The sequence below is a fragment of the Musca vetustissima genome, unplaced genomic scaffold, assembly GCF_032173495.1.
Source record: "Musca vetustissima isolate MV318-11 ecotype Yass unplaced genomic scaffold, APGP_CSIRO_Mvet_v1 utg112367, whole genome shotgun sequence".
NCBI lineage: Eukaryota > Metazoa > Arthropoda > Insecta > Diptera > Muscidae > Musca > Musca vetustissima.
In genome coordinates, this window is record NW_026876534.1 from 46,595 (window position 1) to 60,577 (window position 13,983).

Below are 13,983 nucleotides of genomic sequence, written 5' to 3' on the forward strand. Positions count from 1 at the left end.
AGTAGCAATGCTGATAATTTCACGTCGCCAATCGAATTTTTTAATCTCACAAGTGTAATAGATTACATCTAATGGAGTTGATTAGTGAAAATAATGGAAAATCTGAATTGCAAATGTCCAACGCTTCAGAGTAACATCTATCGGCTATTTGAATTTGATTCCATCATCACCGCTGTATCAAGAGTCTTACGGGCCAAAGCTGGCGTACCACCCATAAACTTCTTCGTTCCTGTAGTATATATTTGCAAGTGGAATGGTTCTTGACTTATTCCGACCGTTGGACAGATTTATTGTAATTCTTAGCTGCACAGGAAACTATTTTATTCGGAAATTATGGAAATCATAATGGAAAATTGATATATTTTATTCGCTGTTTAAAAATCCGTAAAACAAAATTCTTGTATGTTACATAAAAAAGTAATCCCGCTGTGAGAGTTGTAGACATTTTTTGTTTTTTCTTCGAAAATACATATATATCTGCTGAAGTTATTTCTTTTTTTTTTCATTTAGGATAAGTTTTATTTCCTCCTCTTGTTTTTTATTTGTGTTTCTTTGTTTTAAATTAATAATAATTTTTGTTTATTTGTTTTTTCTTATAGGTTTTTTTATTATTATTTTAATAATTTGTTATGTTAGGTTTTTCTTTGTTTTTTTTTTACTTTTAAATTATATATAGGTTTTTCTTTCTTTCTTGTAGCAATTATTTGCATACATTTAATTTTTAAATTAATTTTGTTTTTTTTATTTGCAAATACAATAATTCGTTTTCTTACTCATTCAGATTGTTGTGTGTTTGTAGGTTTTTAGGTATAGATTTATGGTTGCTGTTTTCGGCTGTTCTTGCTTGCTTCCATTTAATTATCATTTATATTATTGTTGTAGTAGTACTTATTTAGAGAGGGCAATTATTTGTTGAATTTTTTGTTTTTGTTTCATTTTCTTTTGTGTGTGTTTGTATTTTTTATGATTTATGCATATTTATAAAGTTTAATAAATTTATGTTTGTTATAATATTTGAGGTTCTCCTTACGACTACAACATACGTTGGTTGATTTATTGAATGATGATTGAGGAAATCATGTTGCATATCTGAAAAGAAAAAAAGGAACAGGATGGATTAGTTTTAGACTGATAATGAAAGAGGTATCCTTAGGGAACCGCAAAAAATCTAAACAAAGAAGACAAATTAGACTTGTCATGGAAAAGCTAATAGTACTCATAGAAGACAATAATAGTATTTCTATAGATTATCATCAAAAGACCTGCCTATGGAAAACCAAAAAGACTTATTATCGAAGACCAGCAAATTTTTTCGGTAAAGAACCAAAAGTTGTTCCTAAAGCAGAAAAGAAATCTACTTAAAGATGACCAAAAATTGTCTTCATTTATATGTCCTCTTACAGAAGGCCAAACGTCCTCATATGGAAGACCAAAGAAAAGAAAATTCCTCTTTTAGAACATCAACCGATCCTCTTATAGAATACCAATAGGTCCTCTCATAGAAGACCAATAAATCTTCTTATTGAATGGCTAAAGCTACTCTTACAGAAGTTACCAAATGTTCCTCTTATAGAGACCAAAAGTCCTCTTATAGAAAACCAAAATTCCTCTTATAAAAGTCCAAAAGTTCCTCATAAAATAGCAATAGGTCCTCTTTTAGATGGCCATATTCACTTATAGAAGACCAAAAAGTTCTCTTAAAGATTAAAAGGTCCTCTTATAGAACAAAGAGTCCTCTGATTGAAGAACGAAACATCCTCTTATTGAAGGCCAAATAATCCTTTTATAGAAAACCAGGTTATCTTATAGAAAACAAATAGATGCTCTTTCAGAATACCAAAACTTTTTGGAGACCAAAAGATCTACCAGAAGGTCCTATTATAGAACACCAAAAGGACTTTTTATAGAAAACCAAAAAGTATGTTTAAAGAAGATCAACAGATCATCATATGAAGACCAAAGGGTTTTCTTATAGGAGACAAAAAAATCCTGTTGTAGAAGACCAAAAGATCCCTTTATGAAAGGGTACTCTTGTGTACGACCAAAAAGTCCTATTACTAAGGGTACTCTAATGAAATACCAAATGATCTTCTTTTAAAAGACCAAAAATTCATCTTCTATATAATTACAATATTACCTCTTTGTCCACAGTCTAGCGATTCTATCATGCTCCTCTCGATTTTGTAAATATTGAGTGGCGATACTGCCAACCAGTGGATCGGCTAGAAAACAAACAAAAGAAAACAACAAATTACTAAAAAGATAAAAACAAAAAAAAAATTCCATCCAAACTCACCAGGATTACAATCAGTCAGCAGGGAACAAATTGACAGCAATACCTTCGATATGGTCAATGCTGGTGACCAATTATCCTTTAATATATCTAAACATATAACACCCTGACTATTGATGTTACAGTGATAGATACGTGTACGGAACGTAACTTTAGGCGGTTTGAAGGGATATTCGGGCGAAAAGTGTATATCCAAAAAGAATACACCACCTTCGTAAACGGAACCGGGTGGACCCAAAATTGTCGATACCCATTCGTATAGATTATCACCCTTCGGGCCGGCACTACAATTTGGAGGTGGATCCAGTGTAATTTCGGCAAGTTCTTTTTGTATACGCTTGGCCGATGTACCCAATGCTTTTGAAATTTTCGGATTAGGTTTGGGATCTTTGCGTGTCTCTTCACTTGTTGTGGCAGCGGCAGTATTTGCCGATGAACCACCACCGCCAGCTGCATTTGCACCAGTTCCAGAAGCGGCAGCTGGTGCGGATCCTGTATTACCATTACGGCCGCGGGCGGCAGCAGCCGCTGTTGTATTTGTGGTCGTATTATTGGTAGCAGACATATTATTGGCAGTGCCTGTTGAAGGTGTCGACGACGACGAAGACGAAGATGAATTGGCAACAAGACCGACGGCCGGGGCTGCCGATGATGAAGTTGAGCCGGTGCTATTGGATGTCGCTGTACCACCACTTGTCGTTGTCGATGATGACATAGTGGTCTGTTGTCTTACACAGGGACGAAAATTCGGTGGATCACGTTTAGAACTGTGATTATAGGTTTGCTGTAATGGAAAACATATTTATTATTAATTAGATATTACTTTTTTGTTAGAAAATTTATAAAGAAGAAAGAAGAACTCAACATACAACATAATAAAGAGTGGTTTACCAACAACACAAACGAGGAGATAGCAAACGACGTTCAGTGGATGTTGTCGTTGGGACCAAAGTTCGCTCTGCCGACAACACACACATCATTCCCTCTACTCAATGTTATTGCTGAGAGTGAAGACTGCATACAAACACTGGACAACAAAGAAGCAAGAAAATGCAAGAATAAAATTAGTATCACTCATTGACGATCACTTACAGCGGAGAAAACTAAGTATAAGAGATAAATTTATAATTGAAACAGTGGGACAAACAAGAACATTTTTGAAAAATAATAAGGACGTACTAATATTAAACGCAGACAAAGGGGGAAAAACAGTAGCCATGTATAAAAATGATTATGAAATGAAAATGAAGGATATAATTCAAGACATGTGTACATATCGCAGACTAAAAAGAGATCCAACGACCACCCTGCAAAACAAAAACAACAAATTAGTGGAAAAATTATATAACTTGAACATCATAAATATCACCGAAAAGAACAAATTAATGACAAATACCTCACTCGCTCCACGGATTTATGGTCTACCAAAGATTCACAAAGACGGAATACCACTACGACCGATATGCTCATCCATAAATTCACCTACCCACGGACTGTCCAAATACATTGTAGATATTTTAAAACATTTGACGAAGGACTCAGCTTACAATATCAAGGATGCAATAGAATTTAAATCCAAAATCAAAGAGGTGAACATTGAAGATGACGAAATATTAATATCATTTGACGTAGTGTCGTTGTTCCCCAGCGTTCCAATAAACTTAGCACTAAAGACGATCGCCGAAAAATGGAACACATTGAAAGACTATACCAGAATGCCAAAAGATTTATTTATAGAAATACTGACTCTTTGTATTAAAGACTCCAGATATTTTATATTTCAAGACAAGGTGTACGAACAACGGAAAGGACTTCCAATGGGTTCACCAGCGTCACCGATTATAGCTGACGTAATAATGGAGGAATTATTGGACGCTTCTATAGAAAAGATGACGATGAAACCAAGGATATTAACAAAATACGTGGACGATATATTTTGTATAGTGAAAAAAACGGAAGTCGAAAATACACTAAGGGTATTGAATTCATTCGACAAAAACATACAATTTACACATGAAATAGAGGAAAATGACAAGCTGCCATATCTAGATGCAATGATAATCAGACAAGACAAGGAACTTAAATTAGATTGGTACCAAAAACCAACAGCATCTGGACGACTTATAAACTTTTATTCCAATCATCCACGAAGAGTGAAGATAAATACGGCAACAAATTTTATACATAGAGTTTTCAATATAAGTGACGAACAATTCCACCAAAACAATGAAATCAAAATACGACGCATATTAAAAAAGAATGATTTTCCACGAAAAATAATCGACGAACTATTAAAGCATGCAAAACAGATTAAAAACTTGAGAATTGGAGAAGAGAATGAAAAAGTGTATAAATCTTTAACTTACATCCCAGGATTTTCGGAGAGATTTTGCAGATCTAATGTGTACAATAAGGACAAATTCCAGATAGCTTTAAAGACCATCAACACTGTTAATAATATGTTCAGTAAAACAAAGACAAAGACAAAAAAAGAGGATAAGTGCAATGTAGTTTATAGGATAGCATGTAACGGTGACGAAGGTGATGTATGCCAAAAGGTATACATTGGCACGACAAAAACAAAATTAAAAACTAGACTTTCCGGACATAAATCTGATCAAAAATCTGACAAACCATTAGAGCAAAAGACGGCGCTAGCAGCACACTGCACTTTGACTGGTCACAAACCAAATTTCAAAGATATTGACATTGTAGCACAGGAAAATAATTACAAGAGACGATTTACATTAGAAATGTTACACATCATAAATGTACCGACCGAAAAAAGAATTAATTATAAAACTGACACAGACCACTGTGCACATATCTATAGGAACTTAGTACATAAGCACAGACGAAAAAAGAAAACTTAGTTTGACTGTGACGTTAAAGTAATGTAGACGCTTTTCCTCTACATTAATATAAATGTAAGATTCGTGAATTTGTCGTTTATCAATTTGTAACTAATTGTATTCTTTGTAACAGATCCCTGAAGATGATTGTCGATGACAATCGAAATATTGGAGAAATAAATAAAAAACAAAGTTAAACAAAAACAAACGTTTTTCATTGACCTTCAGCCGAACGATCATCAAACAGAATTAAAAATTTCCAGGTCAACTATAAACAACAACAGCAAAATTTATAAATTTAAAATAAAAATGTTTTTTGGTATAGGAATAGAGTATGTAACAATATATTTTGATGGAAGATAAAATAGTTTTCTCGCTATAGAATACCAAAAGATCATCTCAAAAAAATTAGAAATATATTTACATATAAGAACCGAAGAATAATAGGTCAAAGATTAAGAAAATATATGGAGAATTCAAGAATACCAAGAGAATTTTAAAATAAAAACATGGAAGTCTTCTCATACAAAACCAAAAAATCTCCTTCTTGAAGAAAAAAGGTCCACCATAGAGATGACCCAAAGGTCTTCTTAGAGAAGTTCAAATAACTTCGGGTAGAAAAAAAGAGGACTTTTTATAGAAGAGAAGAATAATAAGATTCTCCAAAAAAGTCATGTCATATTCTAACAAAAGGCAAATAGGTCTTGTTACAAAATATGTCTTCTTAGAGAAGATAAAGATGCAGTTTTAGGGAAGAAAAGACATCTCCTTAGAAAAGATAAAATACTGCCGGCGAAGTTTTCTTTAGAAGCCTAGAGGGTCTTCTAATGAAAACACAAAGACAACTTGTTCGACAAAACTAAAAGGTCTTTATAACGTCTTCTAAGACCTTCAAAAACTTATCATATATACGAGGAGAAGAGAGCTGACAGCAAAACAATAGTTTTTTCTTAGAGAAGACCCCTGAATCCTTTTATGGAAGAACGTTTCTTAAAAATACAAAGAAGTGTTTTACGCAAGCATGGCATTCCTATATGGCGATCTAATTATAAAAAACTTATATATATATTCTTAGAGCTGGCCAAGAGATCTCTATGCAAATCCAAGAGGTCTTATAAATCGAAGAAGTCTCCCTATATACATTTAAGAAAACCACTAAGTCTTCTGTTTCCTGAAAAATTGTTTATTAGAGCAAAAACTGATAGACTATTCATTGACTTCTATTTGGCTTTGAATAGAAGACAAAAATATTTTAAATTTAAATATCTGAAATTTAAAATTTCAGAATGGAAATGCATAAGAAAAAAATGAACGATTTGATATCCATGCCCAGATGGCCCTAGCAAAAAATATATTTAAAGAAATACCTGATCAGAGAGTCTTAGAAAACAAATTCTTAAAAAAAACACCATCAGTTTCCTTAAAATTCTTTAAGAAATCTTTGCTCAGATGGACAAGAAGATTATTCTTTATAAAATTTATATTTATCTGGTCCTTTAGAAAAAAATCTTTAAAATGCTCGCTTTTTCTGTTCCTATAAAATTATACGGTTCTAGAAAAAATGAATCCAAGCTCGCTTATCGTGTACCTATAAAAAAGTTGGTTCTAAAAAATATTCCTTAAACCAATATTCCAGCGGAGCAGTATAGTCGAACGGGGCCCCCTACACAACTACCACGAAAATCTTGCTTTCGGTGGTTCTATATTCTGAGCCTGGGCAATATATTATGTACACCCTTTGGCCGATTAGAGGTCAACAGCTCCACTTTCTAACCCTCGGAATATTGACCGATCATCATCTAAACATAAGTTCTAAGTATTTCGTCGGATCCCTTCACCGTGTAAAATATGTGATGTTCTGCACCTGCACCATTATTAAATGGCCTCTAGAGCGACTACAAAATCTGACAAAAATAACGTTTACGGTTCATTCCAACCCAAAAAAAAAAAATCATCTCAACATCAACGAAATTTATAGGCGTCGTCCTTGATCATAACCGGAACTTAATGTAAAACTTCGAAGGGATAAGCGAAACATTTCCGATGTCTAGTGGGGTAATAGTAATACTAAACAATATCATAAAACATAGACACCATTAAAAATATTGACAACAATATAATTGATATCAATTTAAAGACCAACCACTACTCTGGGATAAAATATCAACTTCTCGGGTCGATGTCCTTCAGCAGTAAATATATACGCCTCAGAATACAAATTTTGGCATTTTTTATACAAAAGTGTTGGTCCATTTGACCCGCTAAATATTGATCGACCGTTTATTCTTTGGCCTGGTAACCTTCTCCATGAAGAATGTTCTGGTCATAATTGTGGCCTCAAGGGCGACCAGAAAAGCATACATTTTATCCCCTAAATATTAACCGATCATTACCAAAAACAATAGGTGTCTTCTTTGGCCAGGACCCATCCTACATGACGAAGACACGGGGACCGGTCGCATATTGTTTTAAAAGTATTACCATAGATAGTCCTTAAGATCCCGATCACAACGATATATATATTTTTTTAATATCTTTTTAAAATCCGTGGTTTATATCTCAGGTCGTATGAACTTCACCCGCATATCTGGAGGTTTGGTCGTCTGCATGAAAAAAATTCATGTAATCAGGGTCACGACCGGTCCCGAGCTTAAATAAAATAGTATACACTGTAAAAGGTCCAAATGGAAATTTTGTGGAGGTTACTCATTGTCCAACCATCATGTACCTTCATTCATTGGCGACCTTCCTCCCAAATTATACCCTTGAAAATAATTGTCTGTAAAAGGCATCCAAGATACATTAATAATGTCGTAACAGAGAAAAGAAAAATACACCGATATTGCCTACCTTTAGGCGCATTGCTATTTTCCAAGAAATACAAAAACCTCTCAAAAGAACTTCGACAATACAACAACACAACATCAATGAATCGGATATGAAACAGAAATAACAATAACACCAGAATTTCCGATGCGGAGTCATCAACTCCGCCACACCACTTGGCGCTGATTTTCAATATGAAAAAAAGAAAACCTAAAATTCTCACACATTTTATTGCATCTAGAGAAGAGTCGTCAGCCATAAACAACAAAAGGTTAATTAACAAATGATGAAATCCCTTAACAGAGCAACAAACAGCCTGAACACGGGTTTTTTTCTTCTTCTTTAGCGGCCATTTTGGGTATTAAAAAAAAACACAAAAAAACAGAAACTGCAAAAACATACATTCGAGCCAGCCAGCAAACACACCGACGTACGAAACAACACACCAGAGTAGAAGAGTAGAGTAGTAGGCAAAAGACCCGAACCGAACAGAGGCAGAAAATCAAAAAACATCATCAGACAACAACTAGCAGTAGCAGCCAGGCAGGCAACAACAACAAAAACAACAGCACACTAAACAATCTCATCAAACAAAAACACAGTCGGCAAAAGTAGGCAGTTAAAAAAAAAAAATTACAGACAGACGGACAAACTAAAACCGAAGATGTGGAAAAGTTACAGCCATCAGTGTACGAAATAGGAAGAGAAGGCCACAGCAAAACACACAGAAATCAAAGAAAAACTCTTTACGGAAAAATTGCACCATTTTCCAAATGCAAAGCAGGCGGCAGGCAGCAGAGTGGCGATGGATGGCATTGAAGAAAATATGCCAATGCATTCGATGCAAGGAATGGTCGCTTGGTCGGTCGGTCATACCATTCCAATAAACTCTGCCGCCGCTATCAATGTCGTTGTAGTGAGCCATCGATCCATCCATCCACCAACAACAACATCGCCATCACCATTAATTTTTCACATGAAGTTCTTTCTTTGTGCTGGCGTTGTTTGTGGTGGCCTGCTTGGCCTAGAGCTCGTTGCTTGCCTGCCTGTGCTTGCTTTTATTTGCTCACTACTCACATTTCGGCAAAAATTTCAGTATAACAAAATTGATATTTTTCTAGAATTACTCAGGCACTTGAAACGCTCTCGGGTTTTCACTTTCTTTACACAATTTAAAGATTTTCCGCAATTATTTTTTCTTTTCTTGACAATCAATGACAAGGAAGGAAAATTCCTCCTTGGGGAAAAGTCAGTTTTCTATTATATTTTCTTTTTCGTTCTGCTGCCGCTGCTGCCGTCACCAACATCAACGCTGCCGTCCGTCTTACCGCTACGCTTTTCTTCGTTTCGTTCTGTGTCTCTTCTTATATTTTACTCGGTATTTTTTTTTTACTTGATTCTTTGTTCTTTTTTTGGATTTAATTTTTAATTATTTTGCTTACTTTTTTATGAAACTTTTTACGTTTCTTTATCACAAATTGATTTGCTGTTCACTTATTTGTTAATTTATTGTATTTTCGTCGTTTTGTATCAAGTAAATTTTTGTTTCCCAATTTCTTCCCTTTCAAGAACGCTTTGATTTTTTTCGCAAAACACTAGGTAGGGATACTTAGGTCGATTAATCACTAATTGCTTTATCGGCTTTTTGGTGTTTGATAGACACGGGGAATAATCGATAATATTTGTTGTTGGTTTCCCATTGCGATTGTAATCAGAAATAAACCGGTGTTTACACAAGACAAAGTGGATGAGAACACAACCTTTACTTCGGATGAGGCTTTGTTTACATTGGAGTATCCATTTTACGTGTATATTTGTATAATCATGGTACAATTATACGAGGTATGGTAGCTTTTGTCAGAAAGGAGAAAATACCTTATGGGCAATATATCATATTTTTAACATTTTACCAAAAACGCGAAATGAATGGACTGTCAGATTTTTTTAAAAAAGAGTTGGGGATATGTTTTTGCATGTTTGGCCTGTTCATGTACTGCAAGAATCTGCTAGTTTTTAATATTTTTTCCGATATCATAAAGGAAAAATTGTTATCGTAGTAAATACTAGGAGATTCTTGCAGTACGGGAACAGACCACTTGATTCATTCCCGAATCATACATTTCTTCTTATCGATTTTCGAATATATTTTGTCATAGACAACTGTAAACTACTTCGTTACTTACTTAGCTGGCTGGTTACAGAACGGTTGCTCCATAAGCCGAGCTTAAACAAGATTTCCAGGCGCGTCGGTCTTGTGCGCATCTCCTCCAATTTGAAAGACCGCGTTCCAAGATATTGTTTTCTACTTGGTCTTTCCATCTGTTTCGAGGCCTTCCCCTTCTACGGGAACCATCCGTAGGCTCGCTTTTATATGCCTTTTGAGCTGGGGCATTCTCTTTCATTCGTACAACATGGCCTAGCCATCGTAGTCGCTGCAGCTCAATACGACTGACTATGTCGATGTCCGCGTATAAATTGTAAAGCTCGTGGTTCATTCATTTGGGTCTTGTAACAGTGAGTTTGGTCTGGCGGGAGGTGGCCTTGTTTTTAAACTGCTTACTTAGACCAAAGTAGCATCTGTCACAATCCTTCTCCGAATTTCCTCAAAGCTGCAGTTCTCAAGTTCCACAGTTGGTCCGAGTCTACTGGACATCTTGCGCGTTGATACCATCAGCTTGGTCTTCTCGCTGTTTACTGTCAGACCCACTTTGACACACTTCTTCTCAACATGACTTTAAACAGACCTGGCAAATCCACCATTCACCAGATTTTCAATCTGCGTCGTTTCCAGGATTTGGCGCAGAGTGAAAATCTGGTCAATGGTGGATTTGCCAGGTCTGAAGCCGCATTGGTATGGTCCAATAATGTCATTGACCATTGGCTTCAGTCGTTTACACAGCACACTGAATAATTCCTCTACCATATCGTATTGTCTCCTTTTTCTGCACTGGACACAGGATGCTCAGGTTCCAATCATTGGGCATGCATTCCTCTAGCCAAATTGTAATAATCAGCTGGTACATGCTCCTGACCAGCATCTGGCCACCAGTCTTGAATAGTTTGGCTGGTAACACAGCGGCTCCTGCTGCTTTATTGCTCCTCAGCCGATTAATTGCTATTCTGACATCATCTTGGCTAGGTGGTATACACTCAGTACCGCCACGATTTGATACCAGAAGCTTTTCAAGATGCTCCTTCCAGATCCTCAACACGCTGTCTGTATCTGTCAAATGCACATCTTTCTTACCGATAGAAAACGATGAAGGTCTAATGATCCCGACGGATCATTGGGTTTTCCGCACCCCAGTTTTGACAACTTTGCCACCAAAATGCAAATCGACCTCATCAATCGAGAGGATTTTTCGATTAAATCATTTCAATGCACAAAAATTCTAAGGTAAATGCCCTTTAATATCATCAAATATAATCCAGTGGATTATATTTGATGTATACGCTATGGAACTGACATTCGAGATCGAGGGGATTTCGTAAATCTAAATGTATTTCAATATTCCTAGTTGTTATAATAAATAATAAAACTGCACATCAGTTTTATTCTTCGTGTCACTAACTTTTCTCATCAACTTGAATTTTTCCAATAATTTCCATATTGCAAAGGCCAAATATTCTGCCAAAATCTCGGAAAACCCCTTTAAAACCGAAAATTATTGAGAAATAAAATATTTTACACTTTGAATATATGTTTGTGTAAACGTAGTCATATAACTATGATTATTTGACAACCGTTATAAACCATGCGTAACACACATGTACGATACGTCACAATACTATCACCACTAATTACGACATAGTTGTGAAAGGGTGAGAGAGAGAGAGAAAGCGAAGAGTGATGAGCTTTTTGCCAGTTTCGCGGTTATTTTCATGAAATGTTCTAAAATAATAGTATTCTTTCATTTTCTTATTAGAAATTGCTATAAATAATTAGATATTTCGAAAAATCGTTAAAAATAAGTGTTGTTTAATGTCCGGTTAATAAAATACATGAAAATTCGAAGAAAAACATGGTGAGATTCTATATAATTCGATTTGTGATACGTTTAACCGTGATGGGTGCAAAGAAAAACAAATTGTTTTCTTAGTATTTTATGTGAAAATTGTATGGAATATTACAGCAACAAAGTGGTTGTGGGAAATAACATATCATCAAATATAAGGTGTTAAAATCTGAATTAAATTATCAAAATATTTCGTTGTGTCGTTATACTTTGTTAAACATAACCTCAACAATTTCGAGACAATTTCCGACAAGCAACATCTTGCATTGTTCAGTGTTTATATACCCCCCAAAAAAACAAGTCATTTGCCATTAAGGAGATAAGGATATATTCTGTAAGTTAGTATTAGCAAAAAAAGGGTTGCCAATTTCTTTATGGGATTTCTTTGCAGTTTTTTGCCTTTGTTACTAATAAAATTTTATAGTTTGTGTGTTAGCCCGGAAACCCATAACTGACCACAAAATTAACATTTGGGGATTTGGCAAAAAATAAAGATTTCTTATAGGTTAAGTTAAGGTAAAAGAAAAAAATCGAAGTTTTCTTTTATTTGATTTGAAAATTGCATTTTTATGTGAAAATTGTATGGAATATTACAGCAACAAAGTGGTTGTGGGAAATAACATATCATCAAATATAAGGTGTTAAAATCTGAATTAAATTATCAAAATATTTCGTTGTGTCGTTATACTTTGTTAAACATAACCTCAACAATTTCGAGACAATTTCCGACAAGCAACATCTTGCATTGTTCAATGTTTATAAATGAACAATTTTATTTGCGAAGTGATAAGTAAGCTATCAATCTATGAATATTTGACGAAAAGTCGTTGTCTAGTTAGAATTTATTAAAAAACTCCTTTGTTTATAATATTTGATTGTAATTTGAAGATCAATATATAGTAGGACATATTTGAATTTCATTGTGAACATTCATTTTATACATTTAAATCTTACCGATACTTTTGTAATGAGATGTTACGGAATTCGACTTAAGTCAAATTTAAAACCCGGTAGCGGAATCGTCCTGAATTTGTTATTATAAATAGTCCAAGTTTCGAAGATGTGTCACGAGGAGATATTGTATTGTAGTGTCACTAAAATTCTGAATAGAATTGTATTTAGTCTGCAGGCAGGTCAAGTTCACAGCCCCCATAGAAGAGACCCCACACAATTTCCAGTATTTTGGGCGTTTCAGCGCATTTTTATCCGAATGTTTCATCAATATAGCCCCACTTTTTCGGGTAGCCCCATTTAACTGTACCCCAAATTTTAGGTATTACAGGGGTTTTGAGGGCATTTCGCCGCAATATGGTACTTTGGTTCTTATTCGGTGCCAAATATCTCCACGAAAAATTATCAATGTGGCCCATTTTCTCGTGTAGGCTCCATATAAAGGTGGGTTTGGGCACGTTTTTCAAGTACAGTGTTGTAATTTGGTATATTTGATTCTCATTTTGAATGAAATCTCTCCACTAAAATTTGTAAATTCGGTCCATATTTTGGGGTAGACCCCATATAACGGCAGCCTACAAATATCCAGATCTTGAGGATTTTGGACAAGTTTTTACAATCCAACTGTCTTTAATTTTATGAGTTCTAATTGGGTACTAAATACTTAAAAATTGATATTGGTTAAATTTTTTGGATCCCTTGGTATCGGTACCACCAAATATTCAGATCTTGATGATATTGGACAACTTTTTCATCCAACTGACTGTAATTTGTTATGTTGAGTTTTTATTGGGTACCAAATCTCTTCACAAAAAATGTTTAATATAGGTCCACTTTTTCGGATACCCCCCGTATAAAGGTACCCCAAAAATTTCCATATTTCGGGGAGTTTGACAGCGTTTTTCTACCGCTGCAATTTTGTGCTATGAGTTCTTTTTCGGTGCCAAATCTTTCCACTAAAAATAGTCAATATGGGTCCACTTTTCGGAGTAACTCCCATATAAAGGTACTCTTGAAATTTCGGTATTTCGAGGAGTTTGGTGAA

General features: G+C 34.9%; 1 protein-coding gene across 1 annotated transcript; it reads right to left on the bottom strand.

Moving 5' to 3' along the window:
* Positions 1-957: 957 nt before the first annotated feature.
* Positions 958-3,069, bottom strand: LOC133321100 (ubiquitin-conjugating enzyme E2-24 kDa). The gene is made up of 4 exons (XM_061530199.1): positions 2,732-3,069; positions 2,297-2,692; positions 2,138-2,222; positions 958-1,089 (listed from the first exon to the last, which is right to left on the bottom strand). The coding sequence occupies exons 1-4, from the start codon at positions 3,006-3,008 to the stop codon at positions 1,077-1,079; spliced, it is 771 nt and encodes a 256-aa protein (XP_061386183.1). The 5' UTR covers positions 3,009-3,069; the 3' UTR covers positions 958-1,076.
* Positions 3,070-13,983: the final 10,914 nt, after the last annotated feature.

Coding starts and splice junctions, on each gene's coding strand:
- LOC133321100 (XM_061530199.1), bottom strand. CDS start 3,008: ATGTCATCATCGACAACGACAAGTGGTGGTACAGCGACATCCAATAGC. Junction 2,693..2,731: donor AAATGCAGCTGGCGGTGGTG/GTTCATCGGCAA, acceptor CAACAAGTGAAG/AGACACGCAAAGATCCCAAA. Junction 2,223..2,296: donor GCTGACTGATTGTAATCCTG/GTGAGTTTGGAT, acceptor TTTGTTTTCTAG/CCGATCCACTGGTTGGCAGT.